This window comes from Saimiri boliviensis, chromosome 9, assembly GCF_048565385.1.
Source record: "Saimiri boliviensis isolate mSaiBol1 chromosome 9, mSaiBol1.pri, whole genome shotgun sequence".
NCBI lineage: Eukaryota > Metazoa > Chordata > Mammalia > Primates > Cebidae > Saimiri > Saimiri boliviensis.
The window spans coordinates 66,924,963-66,952,120 of record NC_133457.1 but is presented as its reverse complement, the minus strand read 5'-3'; the positions used below and the strand labels follow the sequence as shown (position 1 = coordinate 66,952,120).

The 27,158-nt window shown below is 43.2% G+C and overlaps 1 protein-coding gene and 1 non-coding gene across 12 annotated transcripts in view; both read left to right on the top strand.

Annotated features, from left to right (window-relative positions):
* The window catches only part of ULK4 (unc-51 like kinase 4), a 621,709-nt gene that overhangs the window by 21,295 nt on the left and 573,256 nt on the right, over window positions 1-27,158 (top strand). For 10 of the 11 annotated variants that reach the window (XM_074406079.1, XM_074406080.1, XM_039461866.2 and 7 more), the window contains exons 5-15: window positions 1,580-1,742; window positions 6,733-6,834; window positions 7,705-7,788; window positions 10,571-10,646; window positions 13,377-13,469; window positions 14,621-14,736; window positions 14,891-14,960; window positions 16,675-16,771; window positions 21,157-21,261; window positions 24,526-24,586; window positions 26,379-26,560. In XM_074406079.1, the coding sequence (XP_074262180.1) occupies window positions 1,580-1,742; window positions 6,733-6,834; window positions 7,705-7,788; window positions 10,571-10,646; window positions 13,377-13,469; window positions 14,621-14,736; window positions 14,891-14,960; window positions 16,675-16,771; window positions 21,157-21,261; window positions 24,526-24,586; window positions 26,379-26,560 (1,149 nt within the window). The remainder of the gene's footprint in view (window positions 1-1,579; window positions 1,743-6,732; window positions 6,835-7,704; window positions 7,789-10,570; window positions 10,647-13,376; window positions 13,470-14,620; window positions 14,737-14,890; window positions 14,961-16,674; window positions 16,772-21,156; window positions 21,262-24,525; window positions 24,587-26,378; window positions 26,561-27,158) is intronic. The other variant, XM_039461864.2, reaches the window with a different exon arrangement.
* Window positions 22,639-22,770, top strand: LOC120360887 (U8 small nucleolar RNA). The gene has a single exon (XR_012511950.1). It is a non-coding gene; the product is annotated as a U8 small nucleolar RNA (small nucleolar RNA).

Sequence of the window (27,158 nt, the reverse complement as noted above, 5' to 3'; positions counted from 1 at the left end):
TGCTGGGATTATAGGCATGAACCGCTGCATTTGACCCTACATTGCTTTGAAAAACCACAAAGTCACCTGACCCATTGCACCTATCTAAATACTTTTAATAGAGGAAATGATAAAAGTAACAGAATGTTAGTTCCTGGCATGTTTTCAACAATCCATAGCTTCTAATCACAAATTATAGTAGGAGACTCGAGCACTTACCGCCTGCCAGCGACTGTTACAGACTCTTCACATGTATAACCTTGATTAATTCTTACAGCAGTCTGAAGAGTTAGGGATTATTTCCCCCATTTTACAGGTGAAGAGACTGGGGATTAGAAAGGTTAAACAAATTCTTCAAGGTCAGTCACCAAGTAAGTGGTGGACCTGGGTCTAAAATTAAGATCTCCAACTTCAGTCCCAACTGTGCATCATGCTTCCTCACTTGGACACACTCAGGCAGGTGCGGTGACTTCAGTCATGACTGTGCGTCATGCTTCCTCACTTGGACACACTCAGGCAGCTGTGGTGACTTCAGTCCTGACTGTGCATCATGCTTCCACACTTGGACACACTCAGGCAGGTGTGGTGACTTCAGTCCTGACTGTGTGTCATGCTTCCTCACTTGGACACACTCAGGCAGCTGTGGTGACTTCAGTCCTGACTGTGCGTCATGCTTCCTCACTTGGACACACTCAGGCAGCTGTAGTGACTTCAGTCCTGACTGTGCGTGCTTCCTCACTTGGACACAGTCAGGCAGCTGTGGTGACTCCAGTCCTGACTGTGCATCATGCTTCCACACTTGGACACACTCAGGCAGCTGTGGTGACTTCAGTCCTGACTGTGCGTCATGCTTCCTCACTTGGACACACTCAGGCAGCTGTGGTGACTTCAGTCCTGACTGTGCGTGCTTCCTCACTTGGACAGTCAGGCAGGTGCGTTTCAGATCCTCTTACAGCTCACACTGAAGGCTGGCATGTGCAGACTGTTGTATTTTCTTCGTTGCTCGTCTTTCCCCAGACCTGAGGTTTTCTACGATAGTTATACAGTGTGCTCATCGTATGTATCTAAGAACAAGCAATTTAATTTTTAATTTTTTATTTATTTGTTTATTTTTTTGAGATGGAGTTTCACTCTTGTTACCCAGGCTGGAGTGCAATGGCGCGATCTCGGCTCACCACAACCTCTGCCTCCTGGGTTCAGGCAATTCTCCTGCCTCAGCCTCCAGAGTAGCTGGGATTACAGGCACGCACCACCACACTCAACTAATTTTTTTTGGTATTTTTAGTAGAAACAGGGTTTCACCATGTTGACCAGGATGGTCTTGATCTCTTGACCTCGTGATCCACCTGCCTCAGCCTCCCAAAGTGCTGGGATTACAGGCTTGAGCCACCGTGCCCGGATATTTTTTATTTTATTATGAAATGTTGGATTTATTTTTCTTTAGCTTTTTAAAAAAATATATATAAGCATTTATTTTTCTGAGTTCTGATGGAGAAAGAATGCCAGTGCTCAAAAGTTTTCTAGTGCGATTATAAGAGGCACTGATGTATGTGTGAACGAGGTTGAATTTTTTCTGAAAACATTTATTCGATCTTCATAGATACTCTTGGAAGGGCCTGGCACACTGAAGTTTAGCAACTTTGGCTTGGCAAAAGTTCAAGGTGAAAATTTGGAAGAATTCTTTGCTTTGGTGGCAGCAGAAGAAGGAGGAGGTGATGGCGGAGAAAATGTCCTGAAGAAAAGCATGAAAAGTAGAGTCAAAGGTATGTGGACCTGGAGCACTTACAGATCTAACTCTAGCTGTGGACCGTGCCACTCCTATGTTTAGGAAACTCTAGCTGTGGACCGTGCCACTCCTGTGTTTAGGAGACAGTGTCAGTCTTTTGTTTTGCCAGTCAAATAACCTATGGAAAATCATAATGGCCAGCAGGCAGAGTCTCTACATAGGAATGGCTTTGTCCATGTGTAAAGTATTCAGTGTGGACCTACTCTGTCAGGCCTGGAGAAACTTTAACAAAGCCCGTATTTTGTCCTTAGCTTTATGTTTTACTGAGCACTCTTTAGCACACAGGGTGGGAATAGTGTCTGGTGCATCAGTGGCTGAATAGAAATTAGTCGAGTGAATGATATTCTGCAGTCGAAACCTATTTCTGGGGTGTATTCTTGGCATGTGAAATGGGGCCGGGGTGTTAAAATGGCTATACTCGAGGGGAGAGTCTGAAGTGATGCTTCTCACACCTTTCAGGGCATGTGGTAAAGCTCTTTCCTCCTCAGGTTTTATGTCCGGGTACTGGAGATGTTGGGCCGTTGAAGCTCTGTGATACTCCGCATGCTGTCAGCTGGGCTGGGTGGCGGTTGGAGGAAAGAGCACTCAGAGAGTGTGGCAGATATCCTTGGACTTGCTAGTCGTGTGGCCAGGGATGAGCGGGGAGGATGGGGAACAGCAGGTCAGTTGTAGGCCTCATAAGTAGGACTAAAGGAAATGAAAGTTTCAGGGCCAGCTTGTGTATGACAAGATTTCATCCCGAGAAGAAGGCTTTTGGTGTCCTCAAACTGCATTTCACAGAATTACTTGTGTTCTGTGGAAGTGAGTCTTGTGGTCTATGTTAGTCGGATATGAAGTTCTGAATTGTGTGAAATTGTATTGTGGAAAACAAGGTCAGTGATACATCGTAGGGGTTCCGTCAGGGTGGTGGGGAAAGCTGTAAAATAGATGCAAACCTGCTGGGAAGGCCGGAAGATTTTGCAGAAGCCTCAGGATACAGTTATGGCTGAAGGCAGCCTAATCCTCTTGAGCTAAAGTAGCAAAAAGCAAATAACAAGGGAGTGTGGGGAAGTTTCTCTAGAGAGCTTATTTACTCATGTGGTCCTGAGACTGACCTTTGATCATTCCAACTGCTTTCTACTGAGGGGTGGGGGGGTCAGCAGTGTTAATTATCCACAAGTGTGTTGACTCAAAGCCTTTGTCACTGAATCTATACTAAATAAATGCCCTGGTTATGGCACCCTCCTTGGTGTCTGTGAGTGGCCCAGACCCCTAGCCCGCTCTTTCACTGAATATCTGTGTCTGAGTGCATTTGTTCATCTGTTGCTGAGTCAGGGTCTGCAGGTTGGACCTGGCAGTATAAGTTAGTATAGATGCATGTTTAGTAAGGGGAAGAGAGCTGTGTTGTGGAGAAATAGGTCAGAAGTTCTAGCAGTGATGCTTACTTCTGAGCTTAATCTAAGAGCAGTCTCTGTGACAGGGCAGGTGGGTGTGTTTGCAGCCAGCAGGGCAGAATCAGCCCTGACTTTTGGGGATCCTGTACTTCACAGGCAATTAACCTTCACATCCCTGTAGTATCAAGATACAAATAAAGTGTAAAACCACTTCCATTTTCCTGGAGATTGAGAATTCAGTCTTAAGTGTGGCAATGAACAAGGCACAGGAAAACAATCCCCCAGCCTTTTGCCACGTGTGACCAGTCTGGTGCTGTGGTGGTGCTGACGATGGGTCAGTGGGTCGGGTGCTGTGGTGGGGCTGATGATGGGTCAGTGGTGGCGTGCAGCTGTCCAGAATCCGTTCACGTAGATGCCGATGTCAGGGCAAAAATACCTGGATTCTAGCTCTGCCTCTGCTTCTTGTAACTTTCAGAGTAGTGTCACAGAGCTGCCAGGAGTTTAATTTCCTGTGGAAAACTAGGGGACTGGAGGTTGGCTGGATCATAGTTCCCAAATTCAGGGACAGAAAAGTTATGTAAATCAATGATGTGGCCCATTTTAAGAGGGGTTGATTGGAGGTTATGTCAAACTAGGCTCAATTTTGGCCCAGCGTTGATTGAGAGAAATTATAAATCTGGGCTGATTTATGAAAAGAGTTTCAAATTTAGGATCCCCCATCTGCAGGTTAGAGTTCATTTTCTAAGATCTGGTCCCACATTGCCTGTCTGTTCTTGCAGTGGCCACAAGGATGTGTTTCACTGCCCGTCAGCAGGTGCAACTGAGCAAGGCCTCTACCTGCTTGAAGAAATCCACCAGTGCTTTTGCCGTGAGGCCAGCTTCTCATGACTGAGCTTGGAGGGGACAGTAAGGCAGGCCTACTCCTGGGAGGCACTCTGGTGGCCGACATTGGTTCAGGGATGATGATGATTATTATTTTGAGATCGAGTCTTGCTCTATTGCCCAGGCTGGAGTGCAGTAGTGTGATCTCGGCTCACTGCAACCTCTGCCTCGGGGTTCGAGCAATTCTTCTGCTTCAGCCTCCTGAGTAGCTGGGATTACAGGCACACACCACCACCATGCCCAGCTAATTTTTGTATTTTTAGTAGAGATGGGGTTTTCACCATGTTGGCCAGGCCGGTCTCAAACTCCTGACCTCAAGTGATATGCCCACCTTGGCCTCCCAAAGTGCTGGGATTACAGACATGGGCCACTGTGCCCAGCCCGGTTCAGTGATACTTTTTTTTTTTTTTTTTTTAAGCAGAGTCTCACTCTTGTTGCCCAGGCTGGAGTGCAATGGCGTGATCTTGGTTCAGTGCAGCAACCTCTGCCTCCCAGGTTTAGATGATTCTCTTGCTTCAGCCTCCCAAGTAGCTGGGGTTACAGGTGCCTGCCAGCATGCCTGGCTAATTTTTTTGTATTTTTATTAGAGATGAGATTTCACCGTGTTGCCCAGGCTGGTCTTGAACTCCTGGCCTCAAGTGAGCCTCCTGCCTTGGCCCTCCAAGTAGCTAGGACTACAGGCTTGTACCACCATACACAGCCCTGACTTCAGCTTTCTTATTTCATTTTAAAAAATTTAATTTAATTTAAATTTTATTTTTGAGTTGGAGTCTCTCTCTGTTGCCCAGGCTGGAGTGCGTTGGCGCGATCTCGGCTCACGGCAACCTCTACCTTCTGGGTTCAAGCAATTCTCCTGCCTCAGCCTCCCAAGTAGCTGGGGCTGCAGGCATGTGCCACCATGCCCAGCTAATTTTTGTATTTTTAGTAGAAATCGGGTTTTGCCATGTTGGCCAGGCTGATCTCGAACTCCTGACCTCAGGCTATCCTCCCACCTTGGCCTCCCAAAGTGCTGGGATTACAGTTGTGAGCCCCGCACCCAACCTGGCTTCAGCTTTGTTGAGAAAGACTTCCTTACTTCTTTGTCTGGGTGGCAAGATTTTATTGGACTGAATACTTAAGTGTTGTTTTCTTTTATAACTTTCATAATGTTTTGTGCATAAACCATTTAACTTACTGTGTAATACTATACTGTTCGGTGTGTTTGTTTTCTGCCCATTTGTGTGTGAACCCAGGGACTTCAATTCCATTGTTCATTAGTGCATTTATTTGTTAATCCCACATTTGCGTATTTTTGGAGACAGAGTCTTGCTTTGTTACACAGGCTGGAGTGCAGCGGTGTGATCTTGGCTCACCGCAGCCTTCACCTACTAGGTTCAAGCGATTCTCCTCCCTCAGCCTCCTGTGTAGCTGAGATTACAGGCACCCTCCACCACTCCCAGCTAATTTTTGTGGTTTTAGTAGAGATGGGGTTTCACTATGTTGATCAGGCTGGTCTTGAACTACTGGCCTCAGGTGATCTGCCTGCCTTAGCCTCTCAAAGTGCTGGGATTACAGGTGTGAGCCACAGCACCTGGCCCACATTTATTTCTTAATTTGACTAGTTCTAGGTATTGGAAGTAAGGACAGGAAAACAAATATTCATATTCAACAAATATTAACGAAACATCTGTTCAGTGTTGGGCAGAATACAAGGGCATTCCGTGGGTGTGATTTGTCTCTGTTTCCTCAGCATCTAGTGCAGGTAAATATACCTTCCATGGACGTGTATGGAATCTGATAGCATAGCAGACATCCTCCGTGGGAGAACTTTGCAGTCGCCCATCAGGGCGCACAAAGCTGCCGCTCTGGCCGTCATGGGCTCTGGATGTAGGATTTGCTGGAAGGCCTGCCCCAGTGGAATTTGTTTCCAAATCATTGGAGATTACTTACTTCCTAGAGAAAAGATTCTCCCTGGGAGGTAGGAGTTTGCTAGATGGAATGGACAGAGTGTACTAGGGAGAGACAGGGATCCTGGCCTTGGCGGGTGCTCTGTGGTGCCCAGCTGTGTAACAAAGTGAGCTCATGTACCCCTCTGAAGCTTCCTTTTTTTCTTGTCAGTGAATGAGGGGACTTTCTGGCTCTAAGATACAAATTTCTGTGTAATGTCAAACTTCGTATAAAGTGTACCTGGCACACACGAGTGCCCTTCACTCAGTGTTTCCGTTTCTCCTGGGTGCACGGTAGGGTTGCACCCTGCCCCTGGTCAGAGCCAGCACGTGTGAGCAGAAGTGACGTGAGTGCCTTTGAGGTGGGAGCCAGTGTTGAGTCAGCTGCGTTCTCTCTCCCTGCCTCCAACTGAGGAAGCAGGAGCCGAGCTGGAGCCTCTCAGCCTGGGCCTTTGAGTGACTGAGGATCCAAGCTTCTTAGGAGATTTGTTATGGATATGTTTAGTGATAGATAAACCTTTGCTGGGAAGCCAGGGATGGTGGGGTTGTTACTGCTGCTTAACTTAAACTATTCTAATTGAAATTTAAAAGATTTTAAATTCACACACGTCTGCAAAATGTAACCTTAAAATTAGAAAACATTTACAAATGTGAAGTGCACATGAAGTTTTATTCGTGAGTGTGTCCCCTCCTGCCCTTTTGCGTCTCGCCCGGCCTCTCATAGGTAGGTTCCTGTTGGCGGCAGTACAGATGCCTGACAGAGCTGTTCTTCATGCTCTGCTTTCAGGATCTCCTACATATACAGCGCCAGAAGTTGTGAGGGGTACCGACTTTTCCATCTCCAGCGACCTCTGGTCTTTGGGCTGTCTGCTTTATGAAATGTTTTCAGGTAATTTGTTTCCTGAACAGGTAGAAAATCAGAGCTTGACTAAAACAAAACCAGGTTAAGTCTATAGTTTGTGGATGTTTTACCTATAAGATGAGAAAAAAACCTGATTTTTTTTTTTTTTTTTTTTTTGAGAGAGTCTTGCTCTGTCACCCAGGCTGGAGTGCACTGGTACAATCTCGGCTCACTGCAGCCTCTGCCTCCTGGGTTCAAGTGATTCTCCTGCCTCAGCCTCCTGAGTAGCTGGGGTTCCAGGCACCTGCCACGACTCCTGGCTATTTTTTGTATTTTTAGTAGAGACAGAGTTTCACTATGTTGACCAGGCTGGTCTTGAACTCCTGGCCTCAAGTGATCCATCTGCTTCGGCCTCCCAAGGTTCTGAAATTATAGGTGTGAGCCACTGTGCCCGGCCAAAAAACTGACTTTATTACATGTTTATGTATACTGATTTTGGCTGAGCTGCTTGGTATCTAGGCGTAGGCAGATTCCTAGGAAATTTTTGACAAATAGGTAATTTTTCATGGTAATAATCTGGAATGCTGAAATCTGCCTAACTAAAAAACTGCAATTGTTAGACATTTTTGTGAAGATGGCTTGCACCTGTGTATTACTTGGATGTGTTGAGTGGCCCATGCCAACGATGGTTCCCAGTAGGGTCCGTATGTGTTTGTGTATTTGTTAGGATGATGCCTTTGAACTAAGATAAATAGAAAATATATAGACAGTGCCTGGTACATACAAGGCATTAAATAATTCGCTATTGCTGTATATTTTTTCTATAAATTGTATAATCTTGGAATATCTGTAGTTGAAATTAGAATTGTTGGTGATAGCAAGCTTCTTTAATTTTGCAAGTTTTTCATGTGATTTCAGGAAAACCTCCGTTCTTCTCAGAAAGTATTTCAGAATTAACTGAAAAGATCTTATATGAAGAGCCTTTGCCACCGATTCCGAAAGGTGAGATTTCTTGTGGTAAATGGAATTAATTTACATTTTACACTGAATAAAGTGTACCTTTATCCAAAGTTTGCTTTTATTGATTCATAACTCCCCAAAGTTATCTTTTATAAGTGATCCCAAGTTGATATTTTTAGAAATGTTAGTGCTTCCTTTGCCATTGTTTTAAGATACTGAAACAGAGAACAAAGTACTAGTGGATTTCCTGTATTTAAAAACAAATTATTTTGTGCATCTATATAAAAAATGTATAGCTTAAAGAAGTCAACATCTGAAACCCTTGTGTGACACAGCTTTTGTATGTAGCACGTGCTTTGTACTCATATCCCGTATGGTCATTGTCTCCTGTTGGAACGAATCCACCATTTCCTTATCCTGATGAATCAGAATGCTACCCTTATAAGTCTTAAAAATCTTTAAAATTATATACAGTTGTAGTATTTGTAAAGTGTTGGAACTTTAATCATATAAATTGTGGTTAATATAACAGTCTATCATCAGCAATAATTTTTTTTTGCAATAATTTTTAAGGAAAGAAAAAAGGCACAGATACAGTAAAACATTTTGCTGTATGTCGTTAAAGTTTATCTTAAGACCCATAAATGAAAACAGGATTCTACAGAAATCTTTGCTGTATATATATGTGTATATGTACGTGTGTGTAGATATATATACACAGAAATATACATATATATGTATTTTGAGAGACAGCATTCTGCTGCGTCACTCAGGCTGGAGTGCAGGGGTCCAGTCAGCCTCCTGAGTAGCTGGGTCTATAGGTGTGCACCACCAGGAATGGCTAATTTTTTAATTGTCTTGTGGAGACAGGGACTTGCTATGTTGCCTAGGCTTGTCTGGAACTCCAGGCTGTGAGTGACCCGCCTACCTTGGCCTTCAAGAGTGCTGGGATTTCAAGTATGAGCCAGTGTGTGGCTGTTACTACGACTTTTAACCATAGACTGATGGCCTGGATATGGCATGTAACTAATTTAAAAAGACCAAATATTATGAGATTAGTGGTATTGGACACTGTCGTAATGTCATGCTTTTTATTTCTGTTAAAAATCTTGGCCGGGCGCGGTGGCTCAAGCCTGTAATCCCAGCACTTTGGGAGGCCGAGGCGGGTGGATCACGAGGTCAAGAGATCGAGACCATCCTGGTCAACATGGTAAAACCCCGTCTCTACTAAAAATACAAAAAATTAGCTGGGCATGGTGGTGCGTGCCTGTAATCCCAGCTACTCCGGAGGCTGAGGCAGGAGAATTGCCTGAACCCAGGAGGCGGAAGTTGCGGTGAGCCAAGATTGTGCCATTGCACTCCAGCCTGGGTAACAAGAGCGAAACTCCGTCTCAAAAAAAAAAAAAAAAAAAAAAAAAAATCTTAAAAAGAGGGATTACAGATATTCTAATCATAGTACATTGTAATGCAAAGTTGTTCAAGTGAGGAATACTTTAAAGAAAAAAGTATAGTTAATAGTTGAGCTGGGTCCAGGCACGGTGGCACACGCCTGTAATCCCAGCACTTTAGGAGGCCAAGGTGGGTAGACACCTGAGGTCAGGAGCTAGTGACCAGTCTGACCAACATGCTGAAACCCCATCTCTACTAAATACAAACAAATTAGCCGGGCATGGTGGTGCATGCCTCTAATCCAAGCTACTTCAGAGGCTGAGACAGGAGAATTGCTTGTACCTGAAAGGCGGAGGTTGCAGTGAGCCCAGATCCTGCCATTGCACTCCAGCCTGGGCAACAAGAGTGAAACTCCATCTCAAAACAACAACAACAACAACAACAAAAACACACAAAAAAACAAAGTTGAGCTGGGCACAGTGGCTTACTTGTAATTCTAGCCCTTCAGGAGACCAAGACAGGTAGATCACTTGAGCCCAGGAGTTTGAGACTAACCTAGGCAGCATAGCGAGACCCCCATCTCTACAAAAAATAAACAAAAATCAGCCAGGTGTGGTGGCGCATGCCTGTAGTCCCAGCTACTCTGGAGGCTAGGGTGAGAGGATCACTCGAGCCCAGGAGGTAGAGGCTGGAGTGAACCATGATTGTGCCCCTACACTTCAGCCTGGGTGACAGAGCAAGATCCTGTCTCAAACAAAACAAAACAAACAAAAAAAAAAACCCAGAATAGTTGAAGACAAGTGTTTGAGTTTGTTAAGCTGGTGATCCTTATTGGCATTGTTCAGTAAAGAGGAGGCTTAGAGGTTTGTTAAGACTTAGTTTTTGAGATTTGCATTTCTTTCTTGAGACAGAGTTTCACTCTTATTGCCTAGACTGGAGTGCAATAGCTCAGTCTGGTCTCACCACAACCTCCGCCTCCCAGGTTCAAGCAATTCTCCTGCCTCAGCCTCCTGAGTAGCTGGGACTACAGGGATGTGTGACCATGCCTGGCTAATTTTTTTTTTTTTTTTTTTTTTTTTAAGTAAAGATGGGGTTTCTCAATGTTGGTCAGGCTGGTCTCGAACTTCCGACCTTAGGTGATCCACCCACCTCGGCTTCCCAAAGTGCTGGGATTACAGGCGTGAGCCACCGTGCCAGCTGAGATTTATATTTCTTTTTTGTGATTTAGGAAAAAATGTTTTTAATCTTTGTGTTCTGTACCTCCCTATCCTCCTCATTAAACAGAGGATGTAATTGTTGTTAATGGAGTCAGTGTTCTCTCACGAATAATTTATGTGTTTAAAATACTGTTACTATAAATGCTGATATAGAATATAAAAATAAAATTGATATGTATTTACTACCTATTTTTTCTCGGAAATTGATTTGTTTATAGATTCTTCTCTTCCTAAAGCTTCTTCAGATTTTATCAGTTTGCTGGATGGCTTACTTCAGAGAGATCCTCAGAAAAGGTAGGGCGGTATTTCAGTTTTTAAAAATGTTTCTTTAGGGTTCTGCAAATGGAATAAGGGACAGTATTTTAATTGGAATCAATAGTGGAATCTCTTCCCCCTTTTATGTACTTCTAAAATGGTGCTGTTCTTAATATACAGATAGCTATTCAAATTATTATTTTGTAAAGAAGTCTGACTTTGGATTAAAAGGTTTTCTCTCAGTTGGCAGGTGTTTTTAATCATGAGGAATTTTTGAAGTCAGTTTCTCCTTTCACGTATTAAATAGCTGAAAATTTTTTCTTAAAAATCCCAAATCCAAGAAGTGCCATTTCTTTTATTGTGTATTTCAGGCTAAAACTGTTTATCGACCTAGGGGTGATATTGTCAAGTTAAGGTCCTGAACTGAGTGATATTGAATGTGACCTGTTTTTATGAGAATCCTGTCATTATGGGGATATTGAGTGACACAGGCACATGGTGCGTTTTCTGTGTTGCAGCAATGACCACATTAGAAACCGCTGTTGATGCACAGGGTGGGGAGCGGGGGAGGTGGCCCCGAGTGGGAGAGAGGTCCAGTCAGCTAGTTTCTGGTTCTGGTTCTGTCATTAGATAACTCGGATGGGGATGGGAGGAGGGTTCAGTTTATAAAATGGGGAATAAATTTAGTGTAGCATGTACAAGAATCCGTTCTTTTATTAAATGTATTTTTAAAACTGCAGAAGGAAATGATGACTTTTGTATAAGTTGTAGGACAGACATTGTTTACTTACATTAGATTAGTGCTATTTTGGTGGATAATTTTCAGACATCTTTTGATAAGATGTAACTATGCCTGATTTATTTCAGATGGTGTTTCCACATATTCCTGCATTTATAACCCTGTGCTCTATAATGTTTTGCTTACATGGGACTACTCCGTAACCTACGTTTTTCTCTCATGGTACCTTATGCATATTTTTCAGTTTCCGTTTCTGAGTCTTGCTCTGTCACCCAGGCTGGAGTCGGTGGTGCAGTCTTGGCTCACTACAATCTCTACCTCCCGGGTTCAAGTGATTCTTGTGCCTCAGCCTCCAAGGTAGCTGGGATTCCAGGCACATGCCACCACACTCAGCTAATTTTTGTGTTTTTAGTAGAGATGGGGTTTCATGATGTTGGCCAGGCTGGTCTTGAACTGGCCTCAAGCAATTCCGCCTGCCTTGGCCTCCCAAAGTGCGGGGACGCCAGAGGCTAGCCACTGTGCCTGGCTGCTGGGTCATTTTAAATGGCTGTGGAATGTATACACAATTATCTGCAAAAAAGCAGACATTTGGAATGCCTCCTGATTTGAAATATTATATACATTGTTAACAGTAAATATCCTTTTGTGAATGTTTTTCATTTTTGGGGGTTTACTTAGGTAGTGATCTTTTTCATATGGGTTTCTCCAAGTGGAATGGCTGGCCAAAAGCCAACTTAGAAAGTTGGGTATGTGTCCTGCATTCTAGGAACAGGTGCCGATGTACACTTCCAGCAACAGTGTGTTAAAAAGCTCCTTCCTCCCGCTCTCACCTGCAGTGTGCCTTGTTGATCGACATTTTTGGCAGTTTGGTGGATGAAAATAAATTTTACTTCTTTGGCTATTTTTATTTCTCCTTTAGTGAACCATAAGAGCTTTTTGTGTAAAGGAATATTATATGTGGTTGCAAATTCTTTCTATTGTGTTTTACTTTTGTTTAAAGTAATTTTTCTTTAATACAGAAATTTTGAATGGTTAATCAACTATAAATTTTTTGTTGTTTTAAAATTTCAGTCACGCTTAATTTTCCCCATCTGGTGAGTATGCCTAGAGGTATACTCTATTAGTAGTGAAACTTAATCTTTCAAAAGTGAGCCTGAGTTTTAAATACAGCTTAAAGCCACTTTAATGCAAGTGAACTAGCTTAGGTAATTTTATTTTGACTGCTAAACAAGGTGTGAATGTGAAAAAATATATATCATTTTTCCCCCCTGAGATGGGGTTCTCACTCTGTCACCCAGGCTGGAGTGCAGTGGGGTTATTTTGGCTCACTGCAACCTCTGCCTTCCAGGCTTAAGAGATTCTCTACCTCAGCCTCATAAGTAGCTGGGATTATAGGTGTGGGCCACCACACCCAACTAATTTTTGTAATTTTTGTAGAGATGGGGTTTAGCCACATTGTTCAGGCTGGTCTTGAACTCCTGGACTCAAGCAATCTGCCCACCTTGGCCTCCCTAAGTGCTGGGATTACAGGTGTGCCACTGCACCTGGCCTGGTATTCTTTCTTATTCCTGAATGAAGTTCTAACAGAATAGTTGCAAAACTTAGGTGTGTCAGTCAGGGTAAGTAAAATAATCTTGCCTCTGTTGTGAAATAAAGGATGGCAGGATCATAGATATCTGATATATTTACTTCAGATTTTCAATTTATTTATAGACTCCCTTTTTTCTAGAATGTGTGGAGAACCCAGACTCTATGGAATTTGAACCCTGAAACTTCTAATACTTAGTTAACAGACTGTTTCATTCTGTACCATTTAAGTCTTCTGAATTTTTTCTTTTGATCTCGCTGTCTAAAAGAGGTTAATTGCATACAAAAATGAAAGAATAAAATATAAAATGATTTCAAAGCTACATGTGTACCTTTAGGAGATACAGATTGTACAATCTGATATGTGTAATTGGGACATGTCTTGGGAATTCTTGATGGTAAATCATGTTACAGTAGAGTTTTAACATTTGTGTTTTATAAAGATTGACTTGGACAGGGCTCCTGCAGCATTCATTCTGGAAGAAAGCTCTCGCTGGGGCAGATCCAGAAGCGAGCATCGACGATCTTGGTCACAGGTAGGTACACTTACCTTTGTGTGTGGGACACTCATGCCCGTTACTGTTCTAACGATACAGCATCAATGAGCTGAATTTCTCTGCTTTCTTAGGAGGAGAAAATCCAGTATTTGTTTAATTAAGTGTTGCTTCGGGAGTTTAATCATGCTATTTTTGTGTTCTTGATTTTGTTTATTTTCTGATGGTTCTTCAGTCATTAATACAATATGATAGTCTTTAGTTCTGTTGCCAAATAAATCTGCTTTCTCACCTCCCAAGTAAATGGTAGGATCTTTCTTCTCTCCTTTAAGTTAGGTGTAGTCATGTGACTTGTTTTGGGAAATGAAATGTTGGCAAAAGTAATGTGTGTTACTCCCATATTGAAAATTGAAGAGCAGTGGTAATTTGCCACATTTCTTCCTCGTGATGAGGTGATTGGGAAGAAAAACGTCAAAATGGAGTTCTTGTCAGCCAGGATCTTTTTTTTTTTGGAGACAGTGTCTCACTCTGTCACCAGGTAGGAGTGCAGTGGTGCAATCCTGGTGCAATGCAGCCTTGACCTCCCTGGGCTCAGGTGATCCTCCCACCTCAGCATCCTGAGTAGCTGAGACGATAGATATGGGTTACCACACCCAGCTAATTTTTGTAGTTTTAGTAGAGACAGGGTTTCACCATGTTGCCCAGGCAGGTCTCAAATTCCTGGCCTCAAGTGATTTGCCTGCCTTGGCCTCCCAAAGTGCTGGGATTATAGGTGTGAGCCACCATACAGTCTGTCAGCCTGGATCTTTTTATTTATGTATTTCTTTTCTACATTAAAAACAATGTGTTAAAAACAAAAAAAATAGAGACAAGGTCTCACTGTGTTGCCCAGGCTGGTCTTGAACTCCTGAGCTCAAGTGATCTGTCTTCCTCAATCTCCCAAAGTGCTAGGATTACAGGTGTGCACCATCACACCCGGCTTTAGCCTGGATCTTGAGGGACTGCAGTGACGTAGCTCTCCTGCCGGTCTTTGAGGGCTGCGTGCACGAGTGAGGCATGAAGTTAAGAGGTGCTGTAGCTGTGCTAAATGTCAGGTGTAATTTGATTATCTTCTCCAACCTCTTCTTCTAACGCAAAACTGTAGAGAACTCCAACGTCAGTTTGATTGTGTTGGTTTTCTCCAATAATGGCAGAAACACGACGGAGTGTTCTGGGCCAGAAGATTCCAAGGAGCTTTTACAGAACCCTCCGAGTGGACAAGCAAAAGGCCACAAGAGTGGTCAACCACCAGGTCACTCTTTCAGACTAGGTAAGCTTTTATTTGAGCACATTCATGCTGCTTAGAATGCTGTTTGAGAGAGTTCCTAATTTCAGTGTTATCTCCCTTTAGATCTTGCGTGTATTATGCCTTGCCTATGATAGTTTTGTTCTTTTCTGGATAACATACTACTTTCCTGCTACAGAAAATCCCACTGCATTTCGGCCTAAGAGTACCCTTGAGGGTCAGTTGAAAGAATCCATGTTTCTTCTCAGGTAGGTAAAATGGAAAAGGGGGAGCAGTGCCGGACAAAAGTTACATTTTCTTAAAGCGTTTGCTGTTACACGGAGATAAAAACAGGGATTTTAGTGCCAAATTCCATTTCACTCTGTTTTCAAGGTTATAGTTAGGTACTGGCCAGTGAAATGTAGGTTTTGCTGTATACAGGATTTTTGAAAAATTTTGACCAAACCAACTTAGTTTTTACCAAACCAACTCATTGTTTACATTTGTAAGGGTTACTGTCTCTTAATTTTGTTATTTAACTTAAAATAGAATTGAACTTAAAATTTCAAAAGTCCAGCTTGTTTGTTTTGTTTTGTTTTTGAGACAAGATCTTCTTCTGGTGCCCAGGCTGGAGTACAATGGTGAGATCTTGGCTCACTGCAACCTTCACCTGTTCAAGTGATTCTCTTGCCTCAGCTTCCAAAGTAGCTGGGACTACAGGCATGCACCGCCACACCTGGCTAATTTTTTTTTTTTTTTTTTTTTTTTTGAGATAGAGCGTCACTTTATCACCCAGGCTGGAGTGCATTGGTGTGACTTCAGCTCACTGCAATCTCCACCTCTTGAGTTCAAGTGATCCTCCTGCCTCAGCCTCCCAAGTAGCTGGGATTACAGGCACCTGCTACCACTCCCGACTAATTTTTGTATTTTTAATAGAGGTAGGGTTTTGCCACATTGGGCAGGCTCGTCTTGAACTTCTGACCTCAGGTGAGCTGCTTGCCTCGGCCTCCCAGAGTTCTGGGATCACAGGCATGAGCCACCGTGCCTGGCCTAATGTTTCCATTTTTAGTCGAGGCTGGGTTTCACCATGTTGGCCAGGCTGGTCTCAAATTCCTGACCTCAAGTGATCTGACTGCCTTGGTATCCCAAAGTGCTGGGATTGCAGGCGTGAGCCACTGTGCTTGACCCTGAAGGAAATAATTAAAAAAGATCAATATTCTGAGGGGAAGGATTTCTTAAAATGTGAAAAGCTCAGGCCAGTGCACAATTCCAGCACTTTGGGAGGGTGAGGCAGGTGGATCACAATGTCAGGATGTTGAAACACATCTTTAATAAAAGTACAAAAATTAGCCAGACACAGTGGCAGGTGCCTGAAATCCCAGCTATCGGGAGGCTGCGGCAGGAGAATGGCTTGAACTGGGGAGGCGGTGGTTGCAGTGAGCCGAGATCGTGCCACTGTACTCCAGTCTGGGAGACAGAGCAAGACTCCACCTCAAAAAAACAAAAGCAAAAAAGTGAAAAGGTCAAAACCATAGTTCCAGGAAAAGTGCAGTGGCCCATACAGTATGGCAAGCATTTATGTGTGTAGAGGGACCTTACATAGAGATGGGGATTGTAACTTACTTGCTTCTTAGTTTAAATAGGTGTCAGAGTAATTTCCTCTTCAAATATTTTCTGATATACAGCTACAAATATTTTCCATTCTTCGTAGAATATCTGATCTATTTTATTTATGCTAATCCTGTCAGTACCAAAAGACATATATAAAAATTAGTGTTTGAAGGTTTCTAGTTAAAAATGAGAATGCTGTATATGGCATGGAAAGTATAAATGAAAGAAATAATGCCCTAGCCGGGAAATTGATAGCAGCTGTAAAAATTATATTAACAAGTGAGAGATCATATGGAATCATCATATTCTGCCAGTTTTCATGAGAATCAGCTCTCTGAAATCTGAATAACGTTAACTGGTGTGGGTTTTCAGCTCTCGTCCTACTCCACGAACTAGCAGTGCCGTGGAAGTAAGCCCTGGTGAGGAAGTGACTCACGCTTCACCACAGAAGACTTCTCCTTTGACCAAGGTGAGCAGACGTGGGAAAGTTTCTTTCTACAGAAGTTGTAGAAGCTCAAAAGACTAATTGTAAGTTGATCAATGAATTATGTTTATGATTTCAAAATTCACAATAAGATCATTTTTCCTGATGGCTACGGGTTTTCTTGTAAGTGCTGTGAGAGAGGGAGAGCCCATTTAGGGGCCCCATGGTTGATCTTTTTGGTAAGACCTTCCTTGAGATACAGTTGACATACCATACGATTCACCCATTTAAGGTGGACAGTTCAGGCTGAGTGTGAATTGTAATTCTAGCACTTTGGGAGGCTGAGGGAGGAGGTTCACTTCAGGGCAGGGGTTCGAGACCAGCCTGGTCAACTTAGCAAGACCCTGTCCTCACACAAAAATAAAAAAAAACCCAGCTGGGTTGATTCTACCTTTTGGCTGTAATGAAAATGCTGCTGTGAATGTTTGTGTACATGTTTTTACGTGGATTTGGTGGTACACACCTATACCCCCAGCCACATGGGAGGCTGAAGTGGGAGGGTTGCTTGAGCACAGGAGTTTCAGACTGCGGTGGGCTACGACAGCCCGGGTGACAGAGTGAGACCCCGCCTCTTAAAAAAAAAAAGGTACCATGCAGCTGTCACCACAGTTAACCGTCTCATCATCCAACAAAGAAACTACCCATGAGCAGGAGCTGCTGCTGGCCACCCCATGTTTCTGCAGTTCTTCTCCGTGCTCGTTCTACACAACCCGGCCATGGGCTGCTGCTGGTCCGCGGCCTCGTGGGAACCAGGCCACACAGCGGGAAGTGAGTGGCGGGCGAGTGAGTGAAGCGTCTGTACTCAGAGCCGTGCTCTGTCACCTGCATTGCCATCTGAGCTCTGACCCCTGTCAAATGAGTGGTGGAGTTCAGCATTCTCAGAGGAGCGTGCACCCTGTTGTGAGCTGTCCGTGTAGGGGATCCAGGCTGTGTGCTCCTCATGAGAATCTAATGCCTGATAATCTGTCAGTGTTTCCCATCGCCCCCAGATGGGACTGCCTAGCTGTAGGAAAACAGGCTCAGGGCTCCTACTGATTCTGTATTCTAGTGAGCTGTATACTTATTTCATTATGTATTACAGTGTAATAATATGAGAAATAAACTGCACTGTGCCAGGCGCGGTGGCTCACACCTGTAATCTCAGCACTTAGGGAGGCCGAGGCGGGCAGATGAGGAGGTCAGGAGATCGAGACCATCCTGGCCAACATGGTGAAAACATGTGTCTACTAAAAATACAAAAATTAGCTGCGGGTGGTGGTGCGTGCCTGTGGTCCCAGCTGCTCAGAAGGCTGAGGTAGGAGAATTGCTTGTACCCAGGAGGCGGAGGTTGCCATGAGCCGAGATCGTGCCACCACTGTACTCCAGCCTGGTGACAGAGCAAGACTGTCTCAAAAAAAAAAAAAAAAAAAAAAAAAAAAAAAAGTGCACGATGAAGGTAATGTGCTTGAATCGTCCCCAGATCGTTTCTCCCAACCTGGTTTGTGGAAAAACTGTCTTCTGCAAAACTGGTTCTTGATGCCAGAAAGTTTGGGGACTGCTGGCACCGGTGGTCTCACATGGTATTTGCCCTTTTGTGCCTGGCTTAGTTCACTTAGCCTAATGTCTTTAATATTCACCCATGTTGTAGCATGTGTCAGAATTTCGTTTGTTTCTAAGGCTGAATAATGTTCCCTTGCGTGTATTGAATAGGCTTCGTTATCTTCCTGTCTGCTGATGAATACCTGGTTGCCCCACCTGTTGGCTATTGTCTTTCTTAGGATAGCCATGCTGTTTCACATCTAGCAGGTGTGACATTCCACTGATTGATTGAGACAGGGTCTCACTATGTGGCCCAGTCTGGAGTCTGGAGTGCACTGGCCTGATCTTGGCTCACTGCAACCTCTCCACCCAGGCTCAAGCTATTCTTCTGCCTCAGCCTCCCGAGTAGCTGGGATTACAGTACCATCTAGCTAATTTTTGTATTTTTAGTAGAGACGGGGCTTCACCATGTTGGCCAGGCTGGTCTTGAACTTCTGACCTCAAATGATCCACCCACCTCCTTGGCCTCCCAAAATGCTGGGATTATGGGCATGAGTCACCGTGTTCTGCTAGTAGGTGTGACATTCTGTGTCTTAGTAGTTTTCATTTGCATTTACCTGATGGCTAATGATATTGAGTACCCTTTTTTTTTTTTGAGACAGAGTCTTGCCATATCTCCCAGGCTGGGGTGCAATGGCGTGATCTCGGTTCACTGCAACCTCCGCCTCCTGTGTTCAAGTGATTCTCCTGCCTCAGATTCCCCAGTAGTTGGGATTACAGGCACCCACCACCATGCCCAGCTAATTTTTGTATTTTTGGTAGAGATGGGGTTTCTTTTTTTTTAATTTAAAATTTTTTTTAATTGCATTTTAGGTTTTGGGGTACATTTGAAGAACATGCAAGATTGTTGCATAGGTACACACATCGCAGTCTGATTTGCTGCCTTCCTTCCCCTCACCTATATCTGTCATTTCTCCCCATGCTATCTCTCCCCACTTCTCCACTTCCCCGTCCCTCCCCCATTTCCCCCCAACAGACCCCAGCGTGTAGTGATTTCACCATGTTGGTTAGGCTGGTGTCAAACTCCTGACCTCAGGTGATACGCCTGCCTTGGCCTCCCGAAGTGTTGGGATTACAGGCGTGAGCCACTGCGCTCAGCTGATGTTGAGTATCTTTTTATGTGTTTTATTGACCGTTTGTCTATTTTCTTTGGATAAACATTTATTCAAAAATTCAGCCTATTTTAATTGTTTTTAATTTAATGATTATGATCTCATTGCAATTATTGATCATTTAGTTTATTCCCGAACATTTTATTTTATATATTTTTGTTACTATGAGTGGGATGTTTGTTGTAACTTGGCATTTGTGCATATATTCAGCTTACCTATAGGAAATTAATTTTTGCATACAATTTTTTTGTTGGTCCACCTTACTAATCTGGAGTGCAGTGGTGTGATCTTGGAACACTGCAGCCTCTGCCTCTGGGGTTCAAGTGATTTTCCTGCCTCAGCCTCCCGAGTCGCTGGGATTACAGGTGCATGCCACCATGCCTGGCTAATTTTTGTATTTTTAGTATATGGGGTTTCTCCATGTTAGTCAGGCTGTCTCAAACTCCTGACCTCGTGATCCACCTGCCTCAGCCTCCCAAAGTGCTGGGATTATAGGCATGAGCCACCATGCTAGCTTCTTTGTATATTTTCTTGTGTCTTTCTTCTGAGCTGCAAGGGGCATCTTGGGTTTCCAGGAACTTCCTTAGCGAGCTCCTCTGTTCCTTTATCCATGCCCCTTCCTTGCTCAGTTTTGAATAATTTATTTTTCTCATTCTTTGCTTCACAGATTTGCTTTTCTGTTTTATTTAGTTTGCTAGTCACTGTTTCTTTTATGGTTCTTAAGCATAAATCCTCTTTTTTTTCCCCCTGTTGGCAAATACTGAGGCATAGTACTAGGAATACAAATTATATTTAAATAGAGCACAAAGAACCATCTCAAAGGAATAACTGATGGTGAGTGTCTGGTGATTCATTTTATTATGTGTCAACTCTAACTAGGCTTAATAAAGAATTGATGTTTAACACTCAGTTAACAGGTCTGTGTGTAAGTCTGAAATTTTTTTTGTGTGTGTTACAGCTTCAGCTTCACATTGAATATTCTGTAAAGCGGAAATAAATTGATTAGCATTCTGTGAATGAAAACTAAAGCCATGGGTCTGTCGCAGTGGCTCACGCCTGTAATGCCAGCACCTTGGAAAGCAGAGGCAGGCAGATCACCTGAGGCCAGGAGTTCGAGACCAGCCTGGCCAACATGGTGAAGCCTCATCTTTAGTAAAAATATAAAAATTAGCTAGGCATGGTGGTGTGCACCCGTAATTCTGCTACTTGGGAGGTCAAGGCAGGAGAATCACTTGAACCTGGGAGGCACAGGTTGCAGTGAGTTGAGCTGGTGCCACTGCACTCCAGTCTGTGTGATGGAGTGAGAGTTGGTCTCCAAAAAAAAAAAAAAAAACAGCTATCCAGCTGTGCTCGTAATTAATCAAAAGCCAGTTTGCCTCGTCACAGCTTAGAACATTGAACTGTAAAGATCTTTTTTCTTATCCAGCCTTACTGGTAACATGAGCAGTTCAGTTACTTTCGCAGAGTCTTATATTTTATCTGTAAAATGGGAATGATAGTACCTACAGTTTAGGGTTTTTGTGAAAGGCAATGAGACCTCAGGTGTCCTTTATGGTAGTTGAGGCGCATCGATCTAGGTGCCCTCTGGCAGGGGTGTCTTCCTCAGCATCTTACTAGTTCAGTCTTTTGAAGCTCTACATTCGTCGCAGAAACGAAGTCTAATTTTTGTTCCAATTTCAGGCTGCAAGTGGACACCTGAGTCAGCAGGACCTGGAATCCCAGATGAGAGAGCTTATCTACACGGACTCAGATCTTATTGTCACCCCCATTATCGACAATCCAAAGGTGTGGAAAGGCCCGCTAAGCACTGCGGTGTAGACCTCCCTGGGATCTGAAATGCCATGAGGTTTTGGTCAGAGAGTTGTTTGCGGCCTGACCTTTCCTGTTCCTCTTTCTACTTCCGTTTCACTTCCTGTGCCGTGTCCGCCTCTCTGGTCGGCATCCCTTTCCTCCGCCTCGCTTCCACTTCACCAGAGTTGTCAGTTTCTCTCCCATGTTTTGTGAGTCGGCCCCGCCTCTCCCTGTGGCTTTCTCCACGTGCCACGGAGACCACGTGCCACGGAGGTGCTGCCACCCTCCGGGCCTCAGACTTTCACTCTCATCCCTCTGCTTCTCCACATGCGCTGCTGCGAACCACTGTAAATATTTTAGTCCCTGATGTATTTTGAAGGCGGAGGTGGTCAGAGGTCAGTGCTCAGCAGGCTTGGCTGGGCAGGCGGACCACACAGAAGCCCTTGCCTCTCACAGGCCGAGACTGCAGGGGAGACGGTGGGGAGACACGGGGGGCTGGAGGGGTCATGGTTCACAGGGCACTTCCCAACCAGTGCCAGCTGTCTCCCTTCTTGTCTTTGGAATATAATACTTTATAGTGTCTGCTCTAAAAAACAAATTCATTTCTGTGTCCCTCTGTTTCATCTTGACTTCTGGCTCCCCACCATGCTCCCATTCCACTACTTATCCTCTATGTGAATTTTTCTGCTTTTTCTTTTTAAAATGCCTTTTTCTGTATTAATTCATGACTGTTTCTTCTTACGTCTCATTGGGAACATTATTGTGCTTTAGACCACAGGGATTCTTCGATTCATGCTTATTTTCTAGATAGCATTTCGTATAGATTTTTAAGCTATTTTTCATAATGGAGCTCATTCTTTTTGTGAGTTAAGTTGTCTGGCAGAGTAACTTTTTATGCTAAGTTTGATGCACATTGGGGTATTTTCAAAGTGGTCTTTCTAGAACAGTGTGTGTGTCTTTCCCCGGGGTATCTAATCTTTTGGCTTCCCTGGGCCACATTGGAAGAGGAATTGTCTTGGGCCACAGATAAAATACACTAATGATAGCTGATGAACTAAAAAAGCAAAAAATTTGCAGAAAAATCTTAAAATGTTTTAAGAAAGTTTACAAATTTGTGTTGGGCCACATTCAAAGCCTTCTTGGACTGCCTGTCAATTTTCTGTCTTGTTTTCCTCTAGTAACCATATTTGATAGTTTCTGGGAAGCCTTAGTGAGTGGAAACTTTTGTGTTGAACTTTTCATTTTAAACTGCGTTTAGCCTTAAGCGAGGTTGAGGGTTCCTGTGTACCTTCTGCCCAGCTGCTCTTAGTGCTGCCATCACACAGGTCTGTCGTCTGGTTAGCAAGGCCTGGGAGTTGACGCTGCTGTAGTCAGTCAGGTGGGATAACGCTGACCTGTTCCTCCTCCTGGAGGGCAGTGGAATGTGGTCATCGGGGCTGCAGGATACTTGACTAACATCTCTGTGTAATGACGGCTTGCAGTATCCTGACTGATCTTCCTGAAAAAGAAAGAGAAAAATAAAAGAAAACCTGAGTGTGGTGCTGTCAGCTGCGCTACCAAACTTACTTGAGTTTTCCCAGTTGCCTCTAATGTCCTTTCTTTCCGTTCCAGGATGCCACACTACAGCTAGGGGTCCTGCCTCCTTAGTGTCCTGTAGTCTGCCCTAGTCTTTCATGGCCTTGTCAGTATTTCTCAGACTTTGTCTTTCATGAACTTGACACTTTTTTTTTTTTTGAGACAGTCACAATCTGTTGCCCAGGCTGCAGTGCAGTGGTGCCATCTCAGCTCACTGCAACCTCTGCCGCTTGGGTTAGGCGATTGTCCTGCCTCAGCTTCCCGAGTAGCTGGAATTATAGGCACCTGTCACTGCACCTGGCTAATTTTTGTAGCTTTAGTAGAGATGGGGTTTCACCATCTTGCCCAGGCTGGTCTTGAACTCCTGACTTCGTGATCTACCTGCCTCAGACTCCTAAAGTGCTGGGATTACAGGCTTGAGCCATTGCACCCGTCTATTGTATTTTTTTGTATACATTTTTTTGCATGTTATAAAACGTGTGACTCAAGTCCTTGACACTTTGAAGAGTAACTGGTTGAGTGTTTTGTAGAATGTCCCTTAATTTAGGTTTGTCTAAGGGTTTCTCATAATTAGAATGATACTATGAATTTGGATTATGAGATGAGAATGAGAATACGCATTTTAGTAAGAATACTACAATAAATATGGTAGTGCTGGTTACTTACTTTATTAGTAAAGGTTTTAAAAATATTACATAGAGAAGTTTTGCAGAAGTTAGGTATAGAAGGGATGGTTGCTTTTTTAAGTCAGAGTCTCAAGATGAAGTATCTGGGTGTCCTAAGCTCATGAATCCAACTACATGGTTTCTTTACATTTCTCAAATAAACTGTGCACTTTCCAATTCATGCCATTACGGCTTCCTGGAAGGGTGTCTTCTCTGATACAACAGTAAACTCCTAGCCATCCTTCAAGACGGCAGCCCACCTTCTTTCTTTTCTGCAAACCTGGTCCTAACTGTGTCAGCTAAGGGGCTCGCTGTATTCTCTAAGCTACTATTTACAAAACAATTCTTTCTGTCCAGTGTTTTGTCTGTAATGCCCTGCCTGTTTTGAATTGTGAAATATTTTGTTGTTTAGCAGATATTTGTCTCGTCTTCCCAACTAGAATGTCAGTTTTCTGAAAACAGGATTGCGTCTTTTATACCTTTGCATTCTCATGAGCATTTGGCATAGAGCCTGACCTTGGCAGGTACCCGATAAATATTTGTTGAATGACTGAATTTTTAATCTAGAGGTAAATTCGCTAAAATGGAAGCCGACATAGGGGTGATTATTTTTTTCTGTGAAGCTTTATTTTATTACAGATATCAATTGAAATAATTTAAAAAATTATTACCTGTGTTTATATGTTTTAATCTGAAAGGCATTGTTGAGTTCTTATCTTTTTTTTAGTAACACATTTTACACATTCTTTTTTTATCCTCACTGATTTATAATCTGACATAAGGGATGTATAAGGAGACAGATAATCCATCTTAAAAATCGTCTCAGAGATAGCACGGGGAGAAATGCCAGATGTAGGTGACGGGGAGGAAGGCAGCAATCACACTGCCCTGTGTATACCTGTGTGACAGTCTTACACGTTCTTCACATGGACCTAAAATGCAAAAAAAAAAAAAAAAAAAAAAAAAAAAAAAAAAAAAAAAAAACTCAAAAGTTGTTTTTCTCCTTTTTAAACTGCAGATAATGAAACCACCACCGGTTAAATTTGATCCAAAAATATTGCATCTCCCAGCATATTCAGGTAGGATTAGAAAGGACTTACTGAACCTGCAGACTCTGTATATGGACACAAATATGAAACTTATTTGCAAATGGGATATTTGTATGTGAAAAACTAAAGTTATTTTTTCTCGACAATTGGTTATATTCTTGGGGCAGTGTTAGGCGAATTGTAAACAATCTGTAATTCCTTTGTGCCAGCTGTTGACGTTTCTCAGCAGAGTATGGCTGCCCTGTCCTCTTGTGGGCAGGGAGATTCCTGCAGGTCTGGACCAGTTTTCCTGTAGAGTGGGTGGGGGTCTCCTGCCCTTCCCTTCGTGGAGCTGGTTGAATTTCCACCATTTATGGCTGCTGCAGGTGCCACAAGGTTGGGGACAGCAAGGGACTGGGATTTGTGGGAGGGACGGGGACATTTGAGAACAGGACGAGGTGGCTCGTGACTGTGGAGGTGCTGTGGGGTGGAGATGCTTACAGGACGATGACTATGTTTCTGCTGCACTAATGAGAATCTTGTTTAGGGTGAATGGCAGAAATTTTTACGTCTCTTAAACTGTTTTTTGTTTGTTTGTTTGTTTGTTTGTTTGTTTTTTAACAAATTGTATTTTAAGCTGTTAAACTCGATTTGGGGAAAATTATTCATTGCGGCCAGAGTAGAATCTATTACTTAAAGTAAATTTAAGATATAGCTTTAAATACAATTTAGCTTTAAATAAACCAGCTAAGGGCTTCTATCGATCAACTTAATTACTGATGAAAAACAAAAAAGAAACTGTGTAGAAGGACGTTTTTGAAAGACGAAAGTGAAGCAAGATATTATTAACAGTGCTTTCAGTGCCGAGTAGAACTATTTACGCAAACCTAGAGAATTATTACCTGGAATACTATTTCCTTTTTCTTCTTTGAGTTATTTAGGAAATTATATTTACAGTTTATTTTGTCTAAACATAGAGATCAGCCGAAAATATGTTGATTTTAGGGGGTATCACATTTCTTAGATTTTGCCTTTTTTTGTATAGGGATTTGGAGGTTGGAATTTCAGGTGATTTTAGCTATCATGTTATCCTTTTTTTTTTTTTTTTTTTTTACAGTAATTTTATTGGAAATTTTTTTTTTTTTTTTTTTTTTTTTTTTTTTTTTTTGAGACAGTCTTGCCGTGTCACCCAGGCTGGAGTGCAGTGGTGTGATCTCGGCTCACTGCATCCTCTGCCTTCTAGGTTCAAGCAATTCTCCTGCCTCAGTCTCCCAAGTAGCTGGGATTACAGGCATGCGCCACCATATCTGGCTAATTTTTTTGTGTGTTTTTAGTAGAGACGGGGTTTCACTGTGTTGGCCAGGCTGGTCTTGAATTCCTGACCTCGTGATTCTCCCACCTTGGCCTCCCAAAGTGCCAGGATTACAGGTGTGAGCCACCATGACTGGCTTATTGGAACTTTTTAAGAACTGTAAGATTTGTGCTTTTCCCTGTGTTTCAGAGTTGATTTATGTATACAAAGGCTCGTTTGTCTTTTCCCTCAGTTGTATTGAACTTTGCATTTTGCTATAGTCTAGGTTGTGGGACAGTTGTGCTTCAGACATGCGCTTTAATTGAAGCATGATTTTCCCTTGACGTGGTTAAAAAGTTTCCGTGGATAGGTAAAGAGATGAGGAATATAGAAGGACAAATAAAGTCGTGTCATCTTTGGAGTTACTTCTGGTTTTGACAGTGCGGTGTTTTCTTTGTCCTCAGCTGTTGTCCTTCTGTGTTTACTGCTCATGTACTCTTTCCAGCAGTTCTTTTTCTCATATGTGTTTTTACCATTTTCTTTCCTTGGCAGTGGACAAGTTACTATTTCTGAAAGACCAAGATTGGAATGACTTTTTGCAACAAGTGTGCTCGCAGATAGACTGCGCCGAGAGGAGCATGGGGGCCTCCCGGGCCAAGCTGAATCTGCTGTGCTATCTGTGCGTGGTGGCCGGTCACCAGGCGGTGGCCACCAGGCTCCTCCACTCCCCCCTGGTAGGCCTCTGTGACATGCCTTATGTATTTACATTTTTTTTTGTTTTTTGAGATGGAATCTGGCTATGTTGTCAGCCTGGAGTGCAGTGGTACAATCTTGGCTCACTGCAACCTCTGCCTTCCAGGGTCAAGCAATTCTCCTGCCTCAGCCTCCCGAGTAGCTGGGACTACAGGCACCCATCACCACGCCTGGCTAATTTTTGTATTTTTAGTAGAGACGGGGTTTCACCACGTTGGCCAGGATGGTCTCGATCTCCTGACCTTGCGATCTACCCGCCTCGGCCTCCCAAACTGCTGGGATTACAGGCATGAGCCACCGAGCCTGGCTTAAGCTTGTGTTTTTTATAGAGCCTCAAGAAGTGCTAAAGTATCAGTTTGATTTAACTACCATGAAAAATTGGATTTATCATGATTTTAGATTTATGAAAATTATCCTCTGCTTAATTCTTAGGTCTTAACGTAGATGAGAGTAGATGGTGATTTTGAACTTTTTTTTTTTTTTGATGCTCACATTTCCATTTTATGTTAACTTGTAAGATTAAAAAAAATATGTGAAATCAGGCCAGGCACTTTGGCTCCTGCCTGTAATCCCAGCACT